The sequence below is a fragment of the Hemicordylus capensis genome, chromosome 4 (assembly GCF_027244095.1).
Source record: "Hemicordylus capensis ecotype Gifberg chromosome 4, rHemCap1.1.pri, whole genome shotgun sequence".
NCBI lineage: Eukaryota > Metazoa > Chordata > Lepidosauria > Squamata > Cordylidae > Hemicordylus > Hemicordylus capensis.
The window spans coordinates 133,650,488-133,675,475 of NC_069660.1; the positions used below are offsets into that span (position 1 = coordinate 133,650,488).

At 40.8% G+C, this 24,988-nt stretch overlaps 1 protein-coding gene and 1 long non-coding RNA gene across 10 annotated transcripts in view; one reads left to right on the top strand and one right to left on the bottom strand.

Moving 5' to 3' along the window:
• Positions 1 to 1,834: 1,834 nt before the first annotated feature.
• LOC128323268 (pancreatic alpha-amylase-like) overlaps positions 1,835 to 24,988 on the top strand; it is a 35,680-nt gene continuing 12,526 nt past the window's right edge. Inside the window, exons 1-9 of one of the 9 annotated variants that reach the window (XM_053246002.1) lie at positions 1,838 to 2,149; positions 4,723 to 5,098; positions 9,132 to 9,275; positions 10,395 to 10,616; positions 13,299 to 13,445; positions 15,165 to 15,362; positions 19,639 to 19,869; positions 23,226 to 23,359; positions 23,664 to 23,786. In XM_053246002.1, coding sequence (XP_053101977.1) covers positions 10,443 to 10,616; positions 13,299 to 13,445; positions 15,165 to 15,362; positions 19,639 to 19,869; positions 23,226 to 23,359; positions 23,664 to 23,786 — 1,007 coding nt within the window. In that variant the 5' untranslated portion in view covers positions 1,838 to 2,149; positions 4,723 to 5,098; positions 9,132 to 9,275; positions 10,395 to 10,442. Of the gene's footprint in view, positions 2,150 to 4,722; positions 5,099 to 5,137; positions 5,522 to 8,984; positions 9,092 to 9,131; positions 9,276 to 10,394; positions 10,617 to 13,298; positions 13,446 to 15,164; positions 15,363 to 19,638; positions 19,870 to 23,225; positions 23,360 to 23,663; positions 23,787 to 24,988 lie in introns of those variants that run through there. The other 8 variants (XM_053246003.1, XM_053245997.1, XM_053245996.1 and 5 more) reach the window with 8 other exon arrangements.
• Positions 10,206 to 12,846, bottom strand: LOC128323271 (uncharacterized). Its single transcript, XR_008306186.1, has 2 exons — positions 12,710 to 12,846; positions 10,206 to 10,630 (listed from the first exon to the last, which is right to left on the bottom strand). It is a non-coding gene; the product is annotated as an uncharacterized LOC128323271 (long non-coding RNA).

Sequence of the window (24,988 nt, forward strand, 5' to 3'; positions counted from 1 at the left end):
TCCATGGTATGAAAGCAAGGGAATGAAGCAGACCTCAAGCACTGAAATGTATAGAAATAAGTACAAAATCATGCATCCTGTTCCTGTATTAATCAAAATGTTAATGCTAACTGCTGGGGAGTACCTTTGTCTCTTTTCCTAGCATGCTTGCCCCTTTACTAACCTGTGTGAACTAGGCCCCAGCCTTAGCTGGAAACTAATCTGGGGCCTAACCAAAAGCAGCATAGGAAGCACGTTTTTTGGAGCAAGTGGTGCTATGTGGTGGAAGTGTTGCAAGGAGCCAGATGGAAAGGTCTCATCAAGTGTCCATTTTACCTTTTTACCCTGCTCTTCCTACCAGGGTGGATCACTTCGTTGGTCCATCTTATCTTTTCAGTAGCCCTGGGAGATAGGTTAGGCTGAGATTGTATGACTGGTCTGTGGTTATCCAGTGAGCACCATGGCTGAGCAAAAATATCAAGCTTTGAAATCTCTTCTCTGCCCCAAAGCTCACTGGAGTTTTGGACTTCATGATGTTATTTGGTGTTTCCTGCAGTCCCTTTTCTAGAAACTTCCTTGTGGCAGGCCCTGTTCATATTATGTCTGTTAAGAGTTCCTACACTTATAAAGTGAGACTAAAGATGAAGCAAAGTCTTGTGCAGTATTCTCCAGGATTCTGAACATTAAGGACTGCACGGACAATCAAGCACTTTAAAGGTGAGCTATTGACTGCAAAAGTGAGTAGTCATTCTTCTCGTCACCAAAGCTAAATCTGCTCACTAGCTATGCTTTTAGCCCAGTGATACCCAAACTGCACTTCTCTCAGCCTAACCTGCTTCACAGCATTGTTGTGAGGAGAAACCTAAGTATGTAGTACGTTCACACCCTGGGAGGGAATCCTCCTTCCCGAAACCTTGGAGAGCTGTTGTCAGTGTAGACAATGCTGAGCTAGATAGACCAATGGCCTGACTTGATATAAAGCAGCTTCCTGTATTCCTATGTTGTTCCAAGGTGTTGCTGTGGATCACCTCTATGAAAAATAATCTCTTGAGTGGGAAGTGTATGCTGACTGTATAGAAGAGTGGATGGAAGCACACATTACTGCATCTATGCAATCCTTTTATAACAGGTGTGTGCTAGGTGCTGGACAAAAGGAAGTGAGGGCAAACTTGGCCAAAATGTTTAATAGTGGTCTGAATCCCCTCTGGTATGTTTCCCAGACTATGGGAAACACCTATATCAGGCAGCAGCGATATAAGATACTGAAAGGCATTATCTCATACTGTGCGGGAGATGGCAATGGTAAACCCTTCCTGTATTCCACCAAAGAAAACCACAGGGCTCTGTGGCACCAGGAGTTGACACTGACTCCATGGCACAACTTTAAGGACAAGGCCTGATTCACATTTGCATGACCATCAGGTATTAACTTATGTGACTGGGTCAGCATTGAAGCTGTTAATTGATTAATTAAATAGTTTATTAAATTTGCATAAGTTTGCACATGAACAGAATAGGTCTGGAGGAAAATGCACACTTGATATATTGTTAGATTATATACACAAGTTAGAACTGGCATCATCACCACTACAGAAGAGGCATCCCTCCATCTCACTCGTACTAAAACACTCTGCAAATAATTAAATTTTGTTTAATCTGCCTGATTACAGAGTTAGCTGATCAAAATAGTTAATAAGTAGAACCGACTTGCAGCCCAATTAAAGACTCGTTTATTGTTGTAAAGTTGGGAGGGTGCTATCCCAAGCAAAAGCACTAGAGGGCAGTAGCCAAATGTTTAGGCAGAGAGGCTTGAAGGAAGGCACAGATGCAAGAGAGGAAGGAATTGTTAGCCCTAGAGCTCCGTTGCAGATAAGACGTCATCTATTATGGTTTCGTGATTGGTCGATTGCAAGCAGACCGACACAGTGCGTTGCAGCAGCACTTTGGTAGAGGTGGGATTCGTCAGGAGAACTTCAGAAGGGGCCATGCAGCGTATTAAGCAACAAAGCACGTATGTATTTCATTCACAGTCAGCTATCCTTCCCGCAGAGGCTAAAACAGGAGACTGCATTTCGCGGTTGATTGTACATTAAATAAAACAGCAAATGTTTTCCTACTCAGAAGTGGAGGCTTCAAAGTGTAGCAATTGAAGCAAAAATGTATTGCAAAGGTAAGAATACCTTTCCAAATTAAGAAAACAGTTTAATTCCATAAAATCAGAACCGGTTCTAATAATGCTGGTAAACCAAGCCTCGCTGATTTTAGGAGGGACGACTTCCAAATAACTAAGGTTGTGGTCACAACCCTAAAAACATGTGGTCATGTGGCTTAGACAGGATGAGCCCCCAGTTCTTCAATCAAGTATTGCACCAGCAATGTTAGTGGTGGTTGATTAGGAAACTGTCAGATTATACATCCACTCTGAGAATGTGTAACTTCAAAGCAAACATCCTTGCTGCTTCTCATTTCCCAGTAAGCCTGAAAGCAAATGTTTCCAGAATGCTGGCATGCATTCCAAATTCTGATCAAATGTTGCACTGCTAGAACTAAGCAGTGTCTGGGCCACATGTCATTCTGTTTACTATTTTATTATATTATATTATATATATATATCTATAGAGAGAGAGAGAGAGTGTGTGTGTGTGTGTGTGGAGAGAGAGGGGGGAGGGGATGGCTGACAAAAAAAACAAAATTATAACAATAAAAACTGTTTACAACTGTTTAAAACTGTGTAAAAACAGTAAAAACTGGCATACTGAGCAAGGGGATATTGGTGGCTTGAACACTGCCCGCACCACTGTGTGTATACAAACACTTCTGATAGGGCTGCACTGCAGGGTAGCAGCGGTCAGTGTGCCATGCACACAGCTAAGTGGCAGGATGCTGCTCAGTATAGTTGCCATGCAACTCAGGAAGAGGATATTGATGACCAGCCAATAGTTCTGGCAATCCTTGGGTCCAAGGAGGGTTTCTTTAAAAGCAGCCTTACCACCCTTTTAAAGCCTCAAGAATGCTCCCTCTATAAAGTGATAGATATTTGGGCCCTAAGGCAATCAAAATTCTGCAGCAGAGTATATAGCTTGGCCATTGCAGCGAGGAGGGTGTTGTATCCTATCAAATAATTTGTTTCTTTATTTAAAAGTTTGTCCCACTGGGGATCCTGTAGAGAAAGTGTGTGTGTGTGTTTTGGGGTTGATTTTAAAATTGAGAGGAAAAGGGAGAAAAAGAAAAATGGGTTGTTTCTTATTATGGTTCTTCGTTAAACCTACATGAGATACTTTGTGTTTACAAGGAAAGCAGTTATAAAATGGGGGCTCCTCTAGAGAAGTGGGGAGAGAAATGTGCCTTTTGTGTTTTAGCATGGAGGCTCTGCTTGGTTTAGGTGACACACACCTCAAAAGCTTTAATCAGTTAAGAGTTCTAATCATAACCACTGTGCTCATGTGCATCCTCCATTTATTTCTTTGATGCTGCACTGGAGGACTTATCCGTGAATCATGCCCTTGATATCTGTTGATCAAAGAATGGTCATGTATAGCCTGCAGGAAGAATTGAACAATTGCAGACAATTGGTTGATTATCTGAAAGCAAGTTGACTCCGCTGTTAAAAGGGTTTTTTCCTCCTCCAAGATATGCAGCTGGCAGGGTTGTTCGAGATAATTACAGATACTGCAAAATCCATTTAACAAAAATTTATTGAGGGAGATTGAACACAAAGGATAAGTGGACATTCCCACATAACCATGAGACCCGCATTTTAACTGGCAGGTCAGAATATCCATTTCCTAGAGTTTAACACTTTCCCCTAAGAGAACTACAACTGCTTTCAATACAATTGTAGACTCAGGTAGACTGACTCTCTAATGGTGATTGGAGTGTGACGCTTCAATAGTATGAACCTATAGGCATCCCCACATAACACAGAACACTTAAAGTGAAAGATGTGTCTGGGTGCTAGTTGTTAACCTTCACTTTAATTACCTGGCTAATCAAATGGATATCTATATATAATATGTTTGAATCTCTATACTGTCTACATGGGCTTATATTCTATAGGAGGAGAGTGATGGGGCGGCAAGTGTAGCAATAAGGAGACATGGTAAGACATATGGGAGAGCTGGTCTTGTGGCAGCAAGCATTACTTGTCCCCTTAGCTAAGCAGGGTCCACCCTGGTTGCATATGAATAGGAGACTTGATGTGTGAGCATTGGAAGATATTCCCCTTAGGGGATGGAGCTGCTCTGGGAAGAGCAGAAGGTTCCAAGTTCCCTCCCTGACATCTCCAATATGGGACTGAGAGAGACTCCTGGCTGCAACCTTGGAGAAGCCACTGCCAGTCTGTTTAGACAATATTGAGCTAGATAGAACTACGGTCTGATTCAGTATATGGCAGCTTCCTATGTTCCTGTATCAGAAAAACATGAAAAATGGAACAATGGAAAATATAGAGAGGATTGGGGTTGGTCACAGGACTGGGGAGTGTAATATTTGTCACCCCAAAATCCTGCAACCAGGAATAAATGAGGGCTTCAAAAATCCTCACACTGATTAATGGGTTCTTTTGATGGTACTGGCTGTCAAGAATTCCAAGACCCAAGAAGACACGAGGAAAAATGGAGAGGTTATATTTAATCAAAGCAGATTTATTTTTCTTACCAATATTTAGATGAATTGCAGTATATACATACAGTGATTTCCTCTCCCTCACAGCAACTAAAATAATATCTAACTGACACCCTATAGATTACCAGAACTTCCGCTCGCTCCTTGTGGCTTATCCCCTGAGCTTACCAAGAGAGAAACTGATGTTCCCCTTTTGCGAAGTTTCGGGTGTGTCAAGTTGGGCAATCTTCCTCTATTCTCTTCGGCTTCAGCATCCACTGGTCCCAGCAACCTCCTCCTGCTCCAGATCAGGGTCCTAAGTACCCCTACCCCATCCGCCCACGCACCGACGGTGATTGGACAGAGAAAGGGATCCTGACCATTTGTGACCTATGGCTAACCTGTCCATTTGACATTTAATATCATTGGCCAGGGGAGATGTGAAAGAGGAACAAGTTGTGGGCCCAGCGACCCCCCTCCAAATGGAACACCGAGCCCTGGCTACTTTCGATCTGAGGTATCGATAAATGAAGAAGTGTGTCCAAGCCGACAGGCTGATCTTCACTAATTTTAGACAAAAGCTCTTGACAGCATGGAAAATTTGTTGAAATAGGGGAAATCAGCACTCACTCGGGGGGGTTCATGCTGAGACCAAGGCCCAAACTTGTGTCAAGCAAACAGACCCATGTCAAGCATCCATCTTATAATCAATATGGCTAACCTACCCATACACCTATTCAATACAAAATAAAATCTTACAGGAGGAGAACTAAGCATGTGCATCTATAAGCATGTGCAAGGCTCAGAGCAGAGGAGCTTTGCTAACAGGAGTTTGTAAACAGATTTTGGAGTTTGGCGTGGAGTTTAGCAGGGAAGTGTGCGGGGCAGCACACAGGAAGACCCTCTTTATCACAAAGGAGACACACAGCATGAGCAGAAGGTACTACCCCACTTTTTAAATTTTCTTGGAAGACACAACTTAAAACCTTTACTTACTACTACTGCTACTACAGATATTAATATATCACTCTTCAACCAAAGTTCTCAAAGCGGTTTACATAGAAAAATAAATAATACATAAATAAGATGGTCTCCTGTTCCCAAAGGGCTCACAATCTAAAAAGAATCATAAGGCAGATCCCAGCAACAGCCACTGGAGGGATGCTGTGCTGGGGATGGATATGGCATTGCTCTTCCCCTGCTAAATATAAGAGAATTACCACTTTAAAACATGTCTCTTTGCTATGGAAATCAACAAGATTGACCTGGTAGCTGGCAACTGCAGGAAAGGCCTAGCTCTGCAGCAAAGACCTAGCTTTACATATTATATATAGCCAATAAAACCAATTATGAAGGTAGAAAGCCAGCTGGGGAGGGTGTGCTTCCCAGTGTATTGCACAGAGTGTTGCAGGTATCTGCCTGAGGGACAGAAGTCATGAGTGTGTGCTTGGAGCAAAGAGCTTCCGGCTCCGAGGGAACTTGTTTGTTCCCTCGAAGCCAAGGTGGATGACCTGGAGAAGCTCAGGCAGGCAGAGAGGTATGTGGGTGAGATCCCCAGGGATGTGATAGAAGCATTCCACTCCCAGGTTGGTATCTCTGCTAATGTCATGAAGAATGAAGGTCTCAGGGAAGAAGGACATCAGTCTAAGGAAGATGGAAATGCTCAGAAAGGACCCCTTCCTTGGGTGATGCGCCTATCCTCTCGCACAGAGGACACCCTTAGGGTTGGCGTCTCCTAGTAGTGGGCAATTTGAGAGAGAGATGAGTTTATGACCCATATATAGATTACATGGTGACTTGCCTGCCTGCTTGTTGTGGATGTCACGTGGTGTCTTGATATGCTGGTGTTGAATCACTGGTGTTGCCTTGTGCATCATATTGGCCGATGAGTGATAAACACGCATTTGTAAACAGGCTCCAAGTACGGACTTTCCCTGAAACATAGTTCTTTAACCAAGCTGATTGAAACTATAGCTGAGGGCTTCTACAGGTGAAACTCGGAAAATTAGAATATCGTGCAAAAGTCCATTAATTTCAGTAATGCAAATTAAAAGGTGAAACTGATATATGAGATAGACGCATTACATGCAAAGCGAGATAAGTCAAACCTTAATTTGTTATAATTGTGATAATCATGGCGTACAGCTCATGAAAACCCCAAATCTCCAATCTCAGAAAATTAGAATATTACATGGAACCAAGAAGACAAGGATTGAAGAATAGAACAATATCGGACCTCTGAAAAGTATACAGTGTACTGTGCTTGACTGGCCAGCAAACTCGCCTGACCTGACCCCATAGAGAATCTATGGGGCATTGCCAAGAGAAGGATGAGAGACATGAGACCAAACAATGCAGAATTGCTGAAGGCCGCTAATGAAGCATCCTGGTCTTCCATAATACCTCATCAGTGCCACAGGCTGATAGCATCCATGCCACGCCGCATTGAGGCAGTAATTGCTGCAAAAGGGGCCCAAACCAAGTACTGAATACATATGCATGCTTATACTTTTCAGAGGTCCAATATTGTTCTATTCTTCAATCCTTGTCTTCTTGGTTCCATGTAATATTCTAATTTTCTGAGATTGTGGATTTAGGGTTTTCATGAGCTGTACGCCATGATCATCACAATTATAACAAATTAAGGCTTGACTTATCTTGCTTTGCATGTAATGTGTCTGTCTCATATATCAGTTTCACCTTTTAATTTGCATTACTGAAATTAATGGACTTTTGCACGATATTCTAATTTTCCGAGTTTCGCCTGTAAGCTCTGCCTAGCCCATTCCATTCATTGATTTCAGGGTAATGAAGTAAATGGGTAAAGGGTCCAGCCCCAGTTATCTCTTGTGGAATGAAACTTTCTTCCTTCTACAGGAATTAAAGGTAGGTCAGGCAGGACATTTTCCAGTCACTAATCCAAAAGGGATTATTTCTTCCTTCCTAGAGATGTGAAGGCCTGGGGAATAACCCCCGCCCCCCGCAAAAAAAAAAAAGTTAAGGAAAGGAAAAAAGAGTCTCTCTGCCCAAGGCCAGAGATGGAAATTTTGGAAAAACTGGGGGGAGGGGCACTCTAACAGATTTCCCTCTGTCTCGTTTAGAATGATGCATGCAATATTTTACAAGGCACGGTTTTAAAATATTGCTATTGCTTCCTACCCATTGCTCTTTCATAGTGCTACCTAGTGACTGTCTAATATAAAGATGTTTCAAGTAAAACAATGAAAACCTTTAGATTAAATGATGCTCCCTCCCTTGGTGTTTTTTAAAAAAACAACAACTAAAAACACATCTTTGTAAAGAGGCTTTTTAATGCTCCACCTTTGGTAGGTTCTTTATAGAATTCTCAATTTTTAGCTTTTAAAATAACTTTTAATTTGAAATTTAATTCTGATTGTGGTTTTAGTTTAGCTTGTTTACTTAATTTGGTTAATTGTATTAGTTTTATTTTACATTGTATCTGTTTTATTGTTATGAGCCGTTCCAAGCAGTAGTGTACTGGAGGGGCAGGGTAGAAATATTTTAAATAAATACAATCCCAATATAGAGTTATATATAACTCTCGTATCTCAGATGTATTTCAGGCTCTGCCTCACAGGACTCATCTTTACTAGAGGTGCACACAGATCTAGGCCCTTTTTTAGGGCCATTCTTTTCCTGTGAATTGGTGCCTCCTTTGGCCTGTCTTCCTCTCTGATCTGGAGAGTAGCGGGATCTACCATCCTCCTGATTTGACCCCTATTCATCTTGGACATATTTTCTCACCTTCAAAAAATGTGACCTTCCTACAGGGAAACAAGCAGCCTCTTGCCCTGCCAGCTCAAGTGCAAAGAGTTAAAAGAAAATCAAAGGGCCCAGATGTTGCAAAGCGTTGTGGGTAGCAAAGCTTCAGGAGAAAGCTGTTCAGATACCTCAAGTAGTTAGTAGCAGCTTTTAGGTTGTTCTGCAGCACGGGATACAATTGTAATGATTGTTTCATACACTTATGGAAGGTATTAATAATATGTGTTTTTAGTTTTATTTCATAAAAGGAAAATCTTATGTGCAAACTAATGTGTATATAGTTTATTTTTGTCTTTAAAATAATAAGTTCACATATGATACAAAAATAGTGTGTGTATTTCAAATTTTCTTCAAATTTTGCTTTAAAAAAAGCCTCAAAACACACACACACACACAACAGGGTTTTTTCAGTGGCTTCAAATTTTCTGGCAACTTTGCATCTTTATTTCTTTGTGCCTGTCTTTCATCAGTTTAAGGGGGGGTGAATCAGTGGTGTTCAAGGCACACTGGGTTTTGTTGCTGTTTGAATAAGTAAGCATAGTAGACTTGTAGCCTATGACAGCTTAGAAAAATCCTCTATGTACAGTTCCACTCGTTAAAAGTCAGTGTTGCCAAATCAGGTCCCTAGCAGCCTACTATGAATGCTGGCGTACAAGTGATCTCAGGTGCATTTCGAGGAGTGACCCAGCTGCGTTTGGTGAAGAGAACACAAGTCCTTTTCTCTGAGGTATTTAAACCCACTCTTACACTCTCATGATCTTCTAAAGTGTTTCAGGAAAAGAAAAATACAGTTTAAAGGACAGAGATTTGTGAGCAATATGGATTATTAGATGTTTTGCAGCCTGTCATGGAAATGTCTCCCACCAGAGAAGTCAGGGAGATGTGTCTTCTGACTGCTCTGCAGAAGTTGTGTAAGTATATATCACACTAAAGCCGTCTTCAGACATTATGTTGTATGTGCGTACAAGTGTCCGTATACATGTGCATGTATTCATTTCAAAAGTGAACAGCCCCCTCAATTGCACTCAATTGGTAGATTAATAAGAAGATTATTACTAAGTGCATTGTACATAATGTGTGAATAACCTACACACATACATGTACATACATACGTACAAATTGTACACTCATGGAATGTAATGAATAGGGCTTAAAATACATAGGAAATGGCAGAATTATAATCTGGCTTGTTGGAATTCAGGTATGATTCTTCTCTAAGATGCAAAAAGCTATAGTTTAAATAGACAGCCCCTGCTCAGGAGATAGGATAGTTTGTAGCTTTATAGATGGGGGATTATCTAAAATGACAGAGGACTAGTGTAATATGTGAGAGATAGTGAGATCACTGGAGCCCTATTCAGACATTACATTGTACAATCTGTACATGTACTTTTTCTTGTGAGTGGTTGAATGTGCATTCATTTTAAAAGTGAACCTTTTAAATTACAGTCCCCATCAAATACAAGGTACAGAAAGGAAGTGTACTGCTCTACTTGTGAGCAGTTCTGTAATGTGTACACTGTACACAGATTGTACCTGCACTCAACATAGCATGTGAATAGAGTTTCTTTATTGTTGGAAATTGAATGCTGCACTACATAGACCTCAGGATGACCCATGAAAGCAAATACATCCATTTAAAGAGTTAGAATGTGCCAATAAGCTACCCTATTTCAAGGCTGGACCTATCAGACTTCTAGAAATCTATGCCCCAAGCAGAGAGCAAGTGGGCTACATGAGGTGTCTGTAGAATTTAGAGTCCCTACTTTAAGGATGCCACTTTGTTCAGTTACTAGGGGTCATTACCAACTTTATTTGGGAGTGCAAACAGACTCACTATAGACCTCTGAACTTACCGCATTTATTGACCACATGAAAACAAACAAAAGTGGATTCTTCTAGCTTGTTGATTTTTTAAGTTCAGGCTGTGGTACATCTTCCCTGTGATTGCTTTGCTTTCAAACAATATCCTGGGAGTAAGATGGCATTTGAGGTATGAAATTGATAAAAAGTGCTTTGTTCTCCCACAGGAATGTAAAAGATTGTTGAGAAGAAAGGCACCAAGGGACAAAGACAACATGAAGAGCCTGTTGCTTCTTCTCTTAGCAGTCTTTGGACTTTGCTGGACCCAGTACAAGTCAAATCCGAAGCCTGTAAAGACATCTATTGTCCATCTCTTTGAATGGCACTGGACTGATGTTGCTCTTGAATGTGAGCGTTATTTAGCCTCGAATGGATTTGAAGGTGTTCAGGTTAGTACTGTCTCCTGTTCAGAAATTACAAAAAGACTAACTGGGAAACTTTTGCATACATGCAAGCCCTTCTTTCTACTATACATATAAGGCATTGTGTGAGCAGGATGTTTAACATATAAACACAGCAGCATGTAGACTTGATTATTGTGACCCCCCACCCCCCCCGACTCCGTACACACACACTCACTTTACAGAGTGGAAGGATCATGCAAACCCAGCCTCTGTACACATAGATCTAGTCGTAGAGGACCCACACAAGGCTTATATACACCATACACAAGGCACATACACCATGTGCCTTCTCCTCTACTGTAGAGCAACTATTCCTGGTTAGACGAGTGTATAAACTGCTCTCTGTTTACCAGAATACAGTTCATTTTGGAGATGGTCTAGGTTATACATTAATAGAAATGAGAAAAATAAGGTTCTGACCTCAGCCATCCTTTAGAGTCAATTAAAACCTATTAGTTGGACTGCGTATGCAGTGGGTGAAGATAATGAAACTGGTATGTCAGGAAAGGTTAGATTCTGTGTCTTGTTCACATTACACACATTAAGAAATCTGGTAGGTTTGTGCAAATTCGGATTCGGAAAATTGCATTTTATACAAGATTGCCCATGTTAGGAAAAAATCGTAAAATCCGAATCCAATTTTTTTAAAAATAAATCAGATCAGTAAAGTTGGAATTAATTCTGAAATATCAAAATTGATTTCAGAAATACTTGGGAATTAGCAAAATGCAATAGGATTTCCCCCCATAGAGGTGAACAGGGAAATTGAAAAAAGAAATCACAAAAAATCACCTGTTGGTCCAAGTGCCTTGAAATATGCCACACGTGTGGAAGGGAGCCAAGGCTCCCTGTTGTGAATTTGAATAGAATTGGCCAGTCCCCTGATTTTTGGTGGATTTTTTGTTTTAAAAATGGCTAAAAATGATGAAATCTGGCTTATTTCAAGCCAGACCTTTACAAAAACCTCTGAAACTGAAGACCCTCCTTGGACCATCATTCCACCCCCTTGTGGAGGAATTTTCATGAAAAGGGGTAACAGCATTCCCCCTTTGCCCTCCAATCTGGCACACATGAAGTCCACATTGTAAGGTCTTAGTATAATTTCCCCCCCCAAAGCTATGGGTCAATCACTTGATTCTTGGTGAATTTTTGAAAAAGAAAATGGCTAAACTTGGTGAACTCTGGCTGATTTTAAGCCAGAATTGGGGGGAAAAAATCTTCTGAAACTAAAGTACTTTCTTGGACCAGTATTCTACCAGCATATGGAGGGAAAAGGACATTCCTTTTAAAACTTTTATATTAAAATTTGTTTTTTTTTAATTAAAATTTGTTTTTTGAATTTGTTCCCTATGGTCAGTACAAGCTGCATTCACAGAGTGCATGCACACAAGTTTTGCATTGCAATTTGCAATGTATTTTGTAATCTTGCCTTGAAAAACAGTGCAGAAGCACACAGTAAAAGGGAATCTGTTCCTCCCATTGTGAAATGTGAACACACATTTCAAACGCAGTCCAAAAATGGCCAAAAAAAGCATCACTGACCCAATATCCACTGCCAGCCACAGTGCTTGTGCTGCAGTTACATAATTGGCACAAGTTACTCTCTCACAAACAATTATGACTCCTTATGTTACTTCCTAGCATTGCAACAGCTGCCAGAGCAGCAAGCATAGCCATAAGCTCACTTAGAGCAACTTCAACCACATTTTGACTGAGTACACCTTGCACTGCAGATTGCAGAGGAGTGAATGAAGCACAAGTTAGTCTCAAGGCCAGACATGGAGACCATCACAGCAATCACCAAAAAATACCACACACACACACACAGAGCTGCCACTTTCCATTTCTTGCCACAACACTATCTCACAAAACAAACCACAACAAACCACAACTCAAGACAGGCACCCAAGTTCTGCCTTCGTCAATCTAAGATCCAGCAAAACCAGATAGTTATAGTAGCAATAAAGTAAAGTGTGCCATCAAGTCAGTGTCGACTCCTGGTGACCACAGAGCCCTGTGGTTTAGCACAGCATATTATACTCAGTGCTGAGAAAAGAAAACCAGAAAATCAAACCTACCTTTCTCCTCCCTGATGTATCTTCTTCAAGAGAGACATAAGGGCTCTCTCTGCCTCCCAGTCCCTTTGAATACATTTTGAAATTTGCTCCGTTTGTGTTCCTCCTCCCTCCCCCTGGCTAATGGGGGCACAGTTGCTCATGACAACACTTGATTTGTATAACAAGCCAACCAAGAAATAAGGAAATTGCAAGCCAATCGGAAGCCATTGCCGGAAAACCAATCAGCAAGAGAAAAACAAGTCTCCAAAAAGGCACTCAAACATTTAAATTGAAATGGGGTTCTTCTACTCGGAGCTCGAAACAGGCCCTTTATTTAGAGAGTGTTCTGTTTCAAGCTTGAAACACTCAAAACGGCCTGTTTCGAATAAAAATATTTCACTGCCAAAAGTTCTGCATATCCCTAATAATTGTTATGCATAATAATGCAATTACACATGTAAAATCTTGTTCTTTATGTTTGAACTGTGACCTCACTTTGGGTCTATCTCACCCCAATACCAGGTTCATTATCCTACATTTTACTAAAGGGTAAGCAGTGATAATGTATTCCATTCTCTCTCTCTCTCTCTCTCTCTCTCTGAATATGTAGGTTTCTCCCCCAAATGAAAACCTTGTTGTTCTGAATCCCTGGAGGCCATGGTGGGAGAGATATCAGCCAATCAGTTACAAGTTATGTTCACGTTCTGGAAATGAAAATGAATTTAGGGACATGGTTACCAGATGCAATAACGTTGGAGTAAGTAATTTCTGTTTTAGTGTCTTTTCTGACAATAGCTTGGGATGGAACAATAGATCTCAGATCAAAGTAAACTACCTGTTGCCTATTAATTGGAAAATAATCTTTTTGTTTAACTTTCTCATGAGATAGCTGGTTCAACAAGTTTTCTGCAGCAAATGATTCCTTATCTCATGCCAAGATTGTCTCAATCAGAGTCTGTACTATGCAGTATAATATTCTGGGTTTCTAAACTTCTTCATTAAAACTAAATAGTGGAATGTGATTTTTTTTTTTAGTTCTAGAATCCAGACAGCAATCTAGGCTGGCCCAAGTGAAAAGCTTTGAGGAGCCTATATTCCAAACAAGTGTGACCCTCTAACTAGAGAGCTTTCTTTGTTCAGAAACCCTTCAACACTGACTTGTCAACCGAACAACCACTGAGCATCTGCCACAGAATCTAGTCCTTGCCTTCTCCTGGTTTAATCAGAACCTTGTATTGTGTATTGTCTCCATTTTTAATTCAGTTCTCCCCCCCCCCTTTAGACAATAAAGGAAGCTTTATTAGCTTTCTGGATCAGAGTCTTAAGCCAGTCCTGCAATAACTTAGTATCGCCATTCTGGAACTCTTTTTTTGGCCAGGGGAGAGTAATCATCTCTCTGCGGAAAACCCTCCACTGAAGGAAACAAATGCCTAGTTCATACAAGATCACAGTGGTGGAGCTGCTTCCCTGTGGTCCTATCCCATGCCAGATCCACTAGCATGTGGATGGACAAACTGCATCAGCAAAAGAAATGGATCAATTCCTTCCCATACGAACATTGCCTGACAACCTAACAAGAGAACTCCAGCCACAAGAAGGAAGCGCATCACTTTCTGTGCCTCCTTCATACACACATTACTGGAATGTTGGCAACCCAAATTGGCTGCGTGGGGGGACAACCCAAATTGGTGGTGGTGGTGCGCGTGTGGGGAGTAGCTCCTATACCGATGTGGCAGTGCATGAATTGGACCCTAGGTTGCAGTACTAGAACTACTTCTGGCCCTAAGTACTCTTCAACAGGTAAAAGGTAATAATAATAATAGTAATAATAATAAGAAAAGAGAAAGTTGTGCCATCGAGTCAGTGTCGAATCCAGGCAACCACAGAGCCATGTAGGTTTTTTTGGTAGAATACAGGAGGGGTTTACCATTGCCATCTCCCGCGTAGTATGAGATGATGCCTTTCAGCATCTTCCTATATCACTGCTGCCCGATATAGGTTTTTCCCATAGTCTGGGAAACCTACCAGCGAGGATTTGAACCAGTGACCTCTTGCTCCTTAGGCAAGTTACCTCCCCGCTGCACCAGTACGTAGCTTTCTTCAACAGGACGGTCCCTTTTAAACTAACAGTAAATGCAGTTTAATAGGAAAACATAGAGGATTGTTCATTCTGTCCCTGCATGCATTCTCATTTGTCCTGGGTGCATAGTTTTCCATGTGTGGGTGGCGGGAGGGTGCTGGTAGGGGAGTGCGGCAGTCATTGGTTGAATAATTCCACATGTGAAGGAGCACACATGGGAAGACAGAAGATGTGGGAGAGGACTGGGTTGTCCCATACATGAAATGTGATTCTTTTAAATGTGTATTTTATTTGTAAGGTTATAGGATCTGCTCTTGGTAATTTTGAAAAGAAAAGTGATGCATGAACACTTTTTGTGCTCCTGACTTCTAACTCCCCTCCTTATGTCTTCACCAGGTACATATTTATGTGGATGCTGTAGTTAACCATATGTGTGGCTCTGGAGCTGGCTCTGGCTATCACGGGACTTGTGGGAGCTATTTCAATGCAGCGAGCCGAGATTTTCCTGCTGTCCCATACTCTAGCTTTGATTTCAATGACAGGATATGTAAAACACTCAGTGGGGATATTGAAAATTACAGTGATCCCATTCAGGTAAATTTTAAGTGTAATTGCTGCATATGTTTGCTATCAGGGTTGCTATGATCTTCCACTTCTGAAGCAAAAGTTACAGGTTTGTGGTTGCAAATAAGTATCCCAAAGAGACAGCAGGTTTGGGAATTTTATGACTGGATCTGGAGGGGAAAACAGGTTAATGGTGCAATATTTTTAAAACTTTTAAATTTTAAATGTGTTTTTATCTACTTATGAATTTTGATGTTTTATATTTGTATGTTTTAATTCTGTACAGCGCCTTCAGATTTTTATACTAGGTGGTATATAAATTTAATAAATAAATAAATAAATAAGAATGTGAAGTACAATTCAGCCAATTGCGTGTGCAATGCTGGCCTGTATTTTTGAATGGGGAATGATGCACAACTGCAATAATAAACACATGATGTGCAACAGTGATTGTGAGCTGCTTCACAAAACTCACATGTCCACTTTTGTAGGTGATTGTTGTGATATGCAAAAACTGCAGTCTAGGTCACTATAGTTTGTATATAATCTACTATAAAGCCAGAGGGGGCACTATAGTTCCCTCTGTATTGGTTGGACTCTAGCTAGGAGTTTCTATTCTCCTTCCTGTTCCTGTTTGTTCCTGTTCCTTTGTGTTTGAATCAGCAAGTTCAGTGCTGTCCCCTGAGTGCCTTTGTTTGCCAAGTAAAGTTGTCTTTAAAATCTTTCACTGGTGTTTCCTCAGTAATCCACACAGACAGAACACTCTCTGCAGCACATATTGGGTGGGATCTCAATCAGTACTTGTATGAGGAGAATGGCAAGGGTGCTACTAAGGGCTGCAGGATGGAGGCCCCAAAAGGGAAAAGCCCCCTTTTGTGAGCAGCACACTGCTTAAAATTCTCTGGATCAAGCCACTGCATGTGAAAAAACACCAATATGAGGGATGGTGGAAATCTCCATAAAAATAAAGGGGCAGATTTCATTTTTGGACCCACACAACTAACTTTTGTTGTACAGTGGCTGACCACATATCTTGAGGATTTTCTGCAGACCATCACAACTTTGGAGAAGTGGGCGGACATGTGGTGTGGATAAAATGCATTGCTCTATGTGGCATTGCTCTATATAGGTTACTGTAGAAGAACAACATTCCTATGGAGCCTTTCTCCAAAGAGTGATTTAAAGGAACCTCTATGTTGCTGCTGTTTTCTGTGTATAAGCCTTCAGCCAGAATAGTGGGTGAGTTTTCAGTATCATACCTAGGCACACATAATCTTTTTTGCCTGAGCCAGGACAGGTGGTATGATCTTTCCCCCCACATGGCTGCATGTATTTTACTTGCAGACAGATGTACTATCACAGCATGATCCTGAAGACATTTGAAATTATCCAGTTCACATTCATTTGACTATTCAGCCTTATGACTCATCTTTGAATATTTGAATTGACTGTGTTAAAAAAACCCCGTTGTTCCCATTTTTGACTGTGTTAAAAAAAACCCGTTGTTCCCATTTTTGACCGTTGTTTAAAGGCGATGAAGTGATACCTGATATTTGATTGGCATGACTCTTTTTTATGCATGATGGTGCTGTCAAGGGGAGCCATTGGCAACCCCTTCCCACTTTACTTGGGAACTTTAAGCCTATGGTTATAAAACAAGCTATCCCCAGAAATTGATGGCCACAGATTTAAAATCTGATTAATAATTTTCTTGAATATAAAGTGAGGCTAAGATCATCTAAACACGCAGGATGTCATAAAACAGACAAAATGGAAATGCATGTTCTGGCATTAACCAGTGTTAGAGATTATGCTTTTATCTGCTTAAATGCTTTAATGTGTACTATATATGGATTAGGAGTATAATACCTTAGACCTAAAGAAGGGGGAAATAGGAAACCAGGGTAGAGAGGGGTTAACCAAATGAAGCACTAACTGATGCAGAGGAGAGCTTTAGAACCAAAACAGGGTATTTAAAACACATGCAAAAGGTAACTGAGCACAGACTAAACCTAATCTGAGAGACAATTCAGATTCCTAAGATAGGTCACTCCAGTCTGAGCTTCCAGAATTGAGGCCGACTCAAACCTATCTCAGAAAGGAAGGTGGCTGTATTTGTGAAAGAAGAAAGGATGTCAGCCAACTTCCAGCTTGTAACTGTATCTGGAGTGTGATTATTCAAATGAAATGATAAAAGATTCCTTAAATATAAATTCTCTCCCATAAACCTAAGGAAGGGAGAAAGAGAAGGCAGGGGAAGAAGGAGTTTAACAAACAGAATGCTATCTAACTGAAGCTGAATGCACAAACATGACTTTGGAGAAAAACTCCAAAGACTGGACAAATGAAGGAACAAGATCTCCTAGAAGGGAGGCAAATGTGGATCTGTGTAGAAACACAGACATAAAGACAGAATGTACAATAAAGCTCAAAGGAAACAAACCAGAGAAGGCAAGGGGGAATCAGCACTGCCCTGTCTGATGAAATCCAGGCACACAAAGTGAATTAATCCTATACATGTTTTCAGAGCAGCCACCCAGACAAATTTGACACAGAAAGCCAAGCACATTCAGGTAAATATAGTAGGAAAGGTTCGAGAGAAATGGCTTTATTTAGGGGGGGGGGATCATCGTTCTGTCTCCCTGCCTGCCCTGTAAGTTTACCTGTTCCCGTGGCAAGATCATGTAAATAAAGTATTCAGAATGATGCTAGCATCTTAGTGAAACTTTAAGAGTGTGTGCAAATTGACCAGGAGTGAGAACTCTTGGTAACTAGTTAACGGTGCTAGGCAAATGAGGCAAGAAACTTTGAGAGTCTAACCAATATTTCTCTTACCCTTAAACCACTTACTATGACTTTTCCTAATTCTAAAATGAACTAGCTGCTTCCTCCCCCTTAGTCCAGTAAAAAATAGGCCTTAATCTGCTTTTATAACTGAACACACAGACACACTTTCGTGCTCACCCAAAAACAAAGGGTGGGAGAAATTATAAAACACTCCTTGGAAGTGGAGGAAGGAACCCATGACTCCCTAGCATACCTGTGCAGCATACAGATGATGAAGGCAAGTGGCCAAAAGGTGTGCTGAAATGAGCAGCAAGGTGAGCAATTTTAGGATATAACCCCAAGATCTTGTATCCCAAAAGGGCAGTATGAAGGTACATGTAACTAACAAATATTGAGGTTAAGTATGGATGAAGCTCTGAGTAAAGGTATGGGTGACAAAATGCTCCACAGGTGTGGTTTGTTTTTGCTCTTTTTGGCGGTGGTGGTGGGGACTTCTTATAGGAAGCATAAAATAAAAACAAAATCTTACAGGAAGCATAAAATAAAAATAAAATAAGATTTTAGAAATAAATCTCTGAGAACTGGATCAAATACAAGATTACCCAAAGGCCAACTTCTAAGGCCAACTGGGATTCATTACATCTCATCTAAAAAAACTAAAATCAAGACTTTTTCCCAAGTTACCCAGCCCAAGATTACCTTCTCCTGGGAGGAAAGGTAGCAAATTTTACCCACCCAAGTCTTTCAAGGGTCCTTCCAACAATATTGTGTCACATCTTCACCTGTGATGTTGAAGGAGCATCTAATGTCTTTCCTATTCAGTGGTCAAGATGATGGCAAATGGCACCAAATTAGCACGTGCACTTTAAGGCAAATCAGGTGGTTTTGATACAGTACAGGGAGAAGTGAGCAGTTGATATTGCTGATGATAGACAAGATCTAACATTCTCTCTATTAGCCAATGATCATCACAAATATGGACACATAAGCCTGATACCTTCAGTTCCCAGGATGGGGAGGCAATGAAGCAGGGGGAAAAACCAATGGGAGACCTGTCTCTGTGTCTCAGAAGGGCCAAGAAGAGAGACCTTTCAGAAAGCCAGGACTTTTTAGGGAATTCTGGGAGCCTTGTCTGGCTCTTCACATTTAGGATGTCATGGTTTCCCTCCTGACTTCCTAGGCAACTTTTCTGACTCCATTGTTTACACTGTACTCAAAACACAGGTCCAACCCATTCATTGTGTCAACTGTGTCCAGGGGAATGCACTTTTGGCAGTGCCTGTAACACAGTCCTAACCTGAACTGTGTTGTAAACATGTATCAGTAAATATATTCAGTTATTCTTCTCAATATCTTATTTGTTGAGTGTTCGGTTGATTTTAAAATTATATTTCAAATGTATTTTTTAACAGAACTCAAATGGTTTTGTAGGGTTGGGGGAAAGCTGTCACAATTGCTTTGAGGGTTGGTTGTTTACCTTTGGCAACTGAATTGTTAACCATTCTTCCCATCTGTACAGGTCCGTAACTGTCGCCTGGGTGGCCTTGTTGACCTTGCACAAAGTAGAGATGATGTGCGTTCAAAAATAGCTGAATACATGAACCACCTAGTGGAGATTGGTGTTGCAGGGTTCCGAATTGATGCTTCTAAGCACATATGGCCCAAGGACATAAATGTCATTTTAAGCAAAGTGAATAATCTGAATACACGATGGTTCACTGAAGGATCACGGCCTTTCATCTATCAGGAGGTAAGTGTTGTGTACAAACCTTCTTGCCACTGGTCTGGATAGGAGGAGATGGGGCTGTAGCTCAGTGATAAAACATCTGCTTTGTATGCAGTGGCGAAACAACTGTTCTGTATGTTTAATCTCTGACATCTCTAGGTAGGGCTGGGAAAGACCCCCTCCTAATGAGCCACTGCCAGTACTGAGCTAGATGGATCAATGGACTGAGCTGGCATAAGGCAACTTCTTGCAGTGTCCCTCTTCCAAATCATTAACTCACACCTTTTGAGAGTGTCACTCAGAGAAGCAGGGTGCAAATCCCAGAAATAAATGCATACATTTAGCAGAAGCTAGACCTTTCAATACCTTAAGTGCCACCTGCTTGCTGTATAATGCTTCCTGCCTGTTAAGATATTCTGGAGAGGTTTTTATCCACATGCTGATGCCACTGAAGGCGCAGTTGATGAGCACGTCAGATGAGGCCTTCGCCGTTGCTGTGCCCAGGCTCTGCAATTCTCTCTCACAAGAATAATTTCAAACTGCCCTATCACTCCTATTTTAGACCGCTGGTAAACACTTGGTTATTTTGTCAGGCTTTTTGGTCTCTTGTTTTACTTTTTGTGCTGCCATTTTGTTCTGTGTGAGTTGCCTCGTAAATGTTTTGTATTTTATGCTTTTTTAAAAAATTGTCGCTTTGAGGGCAATGTGCAGAAAAGTAGGACATATAAAGATACAAATAAAATAAATCATAAGAAAAATACTATTTATTAATCCAGCAATCTCAGTAATTAGCACAATCCACACACAGTTCGCCCCCAGCTTGGACACTTTATTGGGATGTATAGGGATGCACATGTGCAGTGGTGCAGATACACTGTTTTTTAAGAAAACAAAATAATACAAAAAATAAAGCCCTGGAATTGATAGTGGAAGAAGTGGCTATGAATGAGATAGTCATAACATTTGGTATTGAGACAGTAGGGGTCAGAAGTAAATTGAACTGAAATAAAGATACTCTTCTTGGTTATGGGACTATCACTCAGTGGTGAAGCATCTGCTGTGCATACAGAAGGTCCCAGGTCCTGTCTGGGACCTTGGAGAGCAACTGCCAGGCAGTGTAGACAATACTGAGCTAGATGGACCAGTGGTCTGACTCTGTTTAAGGCAGCTTGCTATGTCCATTTGTATGCAGTATAAATTTCCCAGCAAAGTGTGAAACAGAACTGAAATTCTAAATTTTAAACTTTGAAATACGAAACTTGAAATTCTAGTTGTGTTTTGAGCTGAAATAGAAACATGAACTTTGAAAAACTTACAGATGTTTGTACCATAAAGCACACATTTCCCAGATTCCAGTGTGTAAAGCTCTTAATTACTGAAATACCAAAATCCAAGTAATTTAGAAAAAGCTAGATTTGACTATTCAAACTGAACATTTTAAAGTCCTGAGTTTTTAGTACCCAAACCAAAATAAACTTTGATTTTAACCTTTGCTTGCTTACTTCATAGTACGTAAATGGGTTAGGGATTCGAGCTACGCATGGTCTTTGAGTCTTTCAAATTCATTCAATTAAAAAAATAATTTCAACTTTCTCTTAGTGCTAGTGCTTCGAACTTCCAGCTGTTGCTGGACTAAAACTCATCATCCCTGAATATTGACCAATATGGCTGGGAATGTTGGGAGTTGTAGTCCAACATCAATTGAAAGGCCAAAGTTGTGCAACCCTGTGCTAGTATATAAGGTCCAGAATTAGAAAACAAAGTACTTGGTTTGAATGACTCAGAAGTGTTATACAGGAGGGACTGTTGTGCATGATGGCTAAATGGAATCTAAGTAGAGAGACACTATACCTCTGAATAGCAGATGCTGGAGGCAAAAAGAAGGGTTGACATTCATACTAACTTTGTATGCACCAAGTAACATTTTGCAGGTGCAGCAGGAGTGGGGTTATTTTGCTCCTTCCTGCTGCAGTCTTCTGTGCCTCCAGAAAATATGTACCTGAGGGTCCCGCAGTACTCAGGGACATATTTTTGGAATGCTCAGAAGACTGCAAAAGGAGGGGGGTCGGTGGGAAAGGCTCTTCTGTTGTATGTGGAACAATGCACATATTTGTTTGGATGTCCGGCAGAACATCACCTTCCTGCCTTGCCTGTGAGTACCCAGGGGCATCTGGCTGGCTGTGGCTGGAAAGAGAATGCTGAAATAGGAGTTTTAAAATGTGATTCAGCAATACAACTCTTACTTTCTTTCTTCAGGTCATACCCAAAGCACCGTATACATGACTTGAAGTACTGATATACTTTACACAACTGGAGATAGTGTAAATACTGAGATCATAAGATACAGTTCATCCCAAGACAATCATTTTTAAGGTCCTAAAATTTCAGTGGGAATGTTAACTCTCATCCATATTTAATGTTAGCTGGATTGTATCCCTCTTTATTATAATTGTTCATATTTCCCTTTTAAAAGTGTGAGGTGCCAGAGAAGCTCATTTGACCTGGAAGCTGCCCTAATCCCAGATATGTGGGAAAGCCATGGTTATTCTGGGATGATGGGAAAGCATGGAATTCATTAATATTATCTCACATGTTCCTGAGGTGGGCCCTGGCTTTGAAAGCAGATTCTGGGCTATTGGCAAGTCATGGCTCCAATTAACCCCTGATCAGCAGCAATAATCAAGAAATAAGAATTAATAACACCAATAGCATGCTATGGGTCTAGTTAATGTCTTGTTTGCCATGGCTTAACATTCTAGGCCAGGCATCCCCAAATTGCGGCCCTCCAGATGTTGCTGAACTACAACTCCCAGCATCCCTAGAAACAATTTTTTGTGGCTGGGTATGCTGGAAGTTGTAGTTCAGCAACATCTGGAGGGCCACAGTTTGGGGGTGCCTGTTCTAGGCCCTGTCTGCTACTACTTAACAATGTTATATCCATTGCAGTTTGCAAATTGTTTTATAATCTTTATTGTATTTGTGCTGCTGAGAAACCAGATAGGATAAATATTGTTCCCATGTTAGGGAACTGAGGCTAAGAGAGATCTCACATAATGCCCACATAATTAATTAATTAATGACAAAAATAGGATTCTAACCCAACACTTTCCAGATAAAATCCTAGATGTTTATCATCTGGTCCTGTCTCAGAGGGAAGCATTTACTGAAACACTGGCCATAATAAGTTGAAAAAATTTCTTTAGTCGTCTTAGAGATAGGTTGAATTTTATAGAACTATATATGATGAAATAGTTACAATATATTTATGTTCTAATTCAGTGCTCTGGCATTTGCTCAAATTCTCTTACTATAATCTAGTTTTGCAACAAATTGAAATCAGTATCATTATCTTTCCTCTACCTTCCCTTGGCTTTTTCCAGGTAATCGACTTGGGTGGCGAACCAATTCAAAGCCCTGAATACTATGGAAATGGTCGAGTGACCGAATTTAAATATGGTGCACAACTTGGGACTGTACTCCGCAAATGGAATGGAGAAAAGATGGCAAATCTAAAGTAACTGACATTCATAAATCCTAGCCTAAGGGCCCACATGTGAAGGCGCTATGTCCAGATGCCTCTATCCATGCAAATGGAACTTGGATGCTGCAGATGCACAAAGAACCCACACTCACATACAAAACATACCCCATGCTCTGAACAGGCATAGGGTTGAGACAGGGAGCTTGTACCCCTGCACTTCTCAGCAGAAGGGCTGGACTCTAGAGAATTGTGCCCCGCCTTTTAATATAATTGCTAAAATAGCACTTTTGTTGAAATACGGTGTAAAAAAATACTTAATAATCTGTTCACTTTTTAGGAGCTGGGGAGAAAATGGGAGTTTGATGCCTTCTGACAAAGCCATTGTCTTTGTAGATAACCATGACAACCAGAGGGGACATGGTGCTGGTGGGACCTCCATTCTCACATTCTGGAACCGCAGGTAAGGAACCATATAGATCAGACTAGACTGTCATTTTTCTTAGGCTTGAATTTCCACAGATGTCAGAATAGACTTCCCTGAGTCAAGAAAATATGTTTGTCTCACCAAGACTAATTTAGTAAAAGCATACAGATTGCTTATCTGGCAGCCCTCATTCTTGGACCAAGGCTGGGATTTTAAAAAAGGCTAAGCAGCAGAACCATATAATCCTACAATATACCTTTTAGGTGCCAATAATAGGAATATGAGGGAGATTAAGTCAGAAAGCTGGAGGGGCATCAGTTGATCTCAGAATTTCAAAGACACAAAGGAATGAGTGAAGACAAAAGGCAAGGCTTTACTCATGCATTGGCCCATGCTGTACTCAAGATACACAAAAGTTAGCTAGATAGAATTGGAGATATAGTCACATTTTCCTTAGCATCTGCTTTTGTGTCTGTTTAATATCACTTTTTGAGAATTGTGCTCAGGACTGGTTGCGCTTCTCCTCTCCAGCAGAAGTGAAATTTTGTACAGCATTTGGGGGAGGGGGAGCCAAGATGATGATAAAATAACAGCCCATTTGCTGAGCTCTGTAGCTTGATAATTGTTTTCCTTTTTTCTGTGGTGTCTGAAGTGTCAGTTTTAATTGCTATCGAGATATTTTATTTCTGCAAATACCTTGGAACTGTTCTGGCAATAGAAACCTAGACCCAGCATAGCATAGTGGTTAGAGTGTAGACCAGGAAAAACCAAGTTTGAATCCCCAATCAACCATAAAACTCATTGGGTAACTCTGGGCCAGTCATGTATCTCTCAGTCTAATCTACCTCACGTGGTTGTTGTGAGGATAAAAATAACCATGAGCAACTTGGAGGAAGGGCAGGATATAAATGCAATAAATAAAATAAATAATAATAAATTTATCAACAAAGAAAAGATGGGTTCTAGGAAATGGCTGCGTACATTGCCAGAGCAGATAGGTGTCCAGGCTTGGAAACGGGTAAGACTAGACCAGTTTTAAATAGGTAAGGACCTTGAGAATATTACAGTTACATTTCATACCAGCAATAAATATTCTGTGTTGGAACAAGAATCTGTTAATCCTAATGGCAATACAAGACAAACAACAACAACAATTCCTTCTCCAACCTCGGAAGTGACTAAAGAGCTGCCTCAGATTCGCGAGGAACCACGCAACAGAGGCATTTGGGGGATTCTTT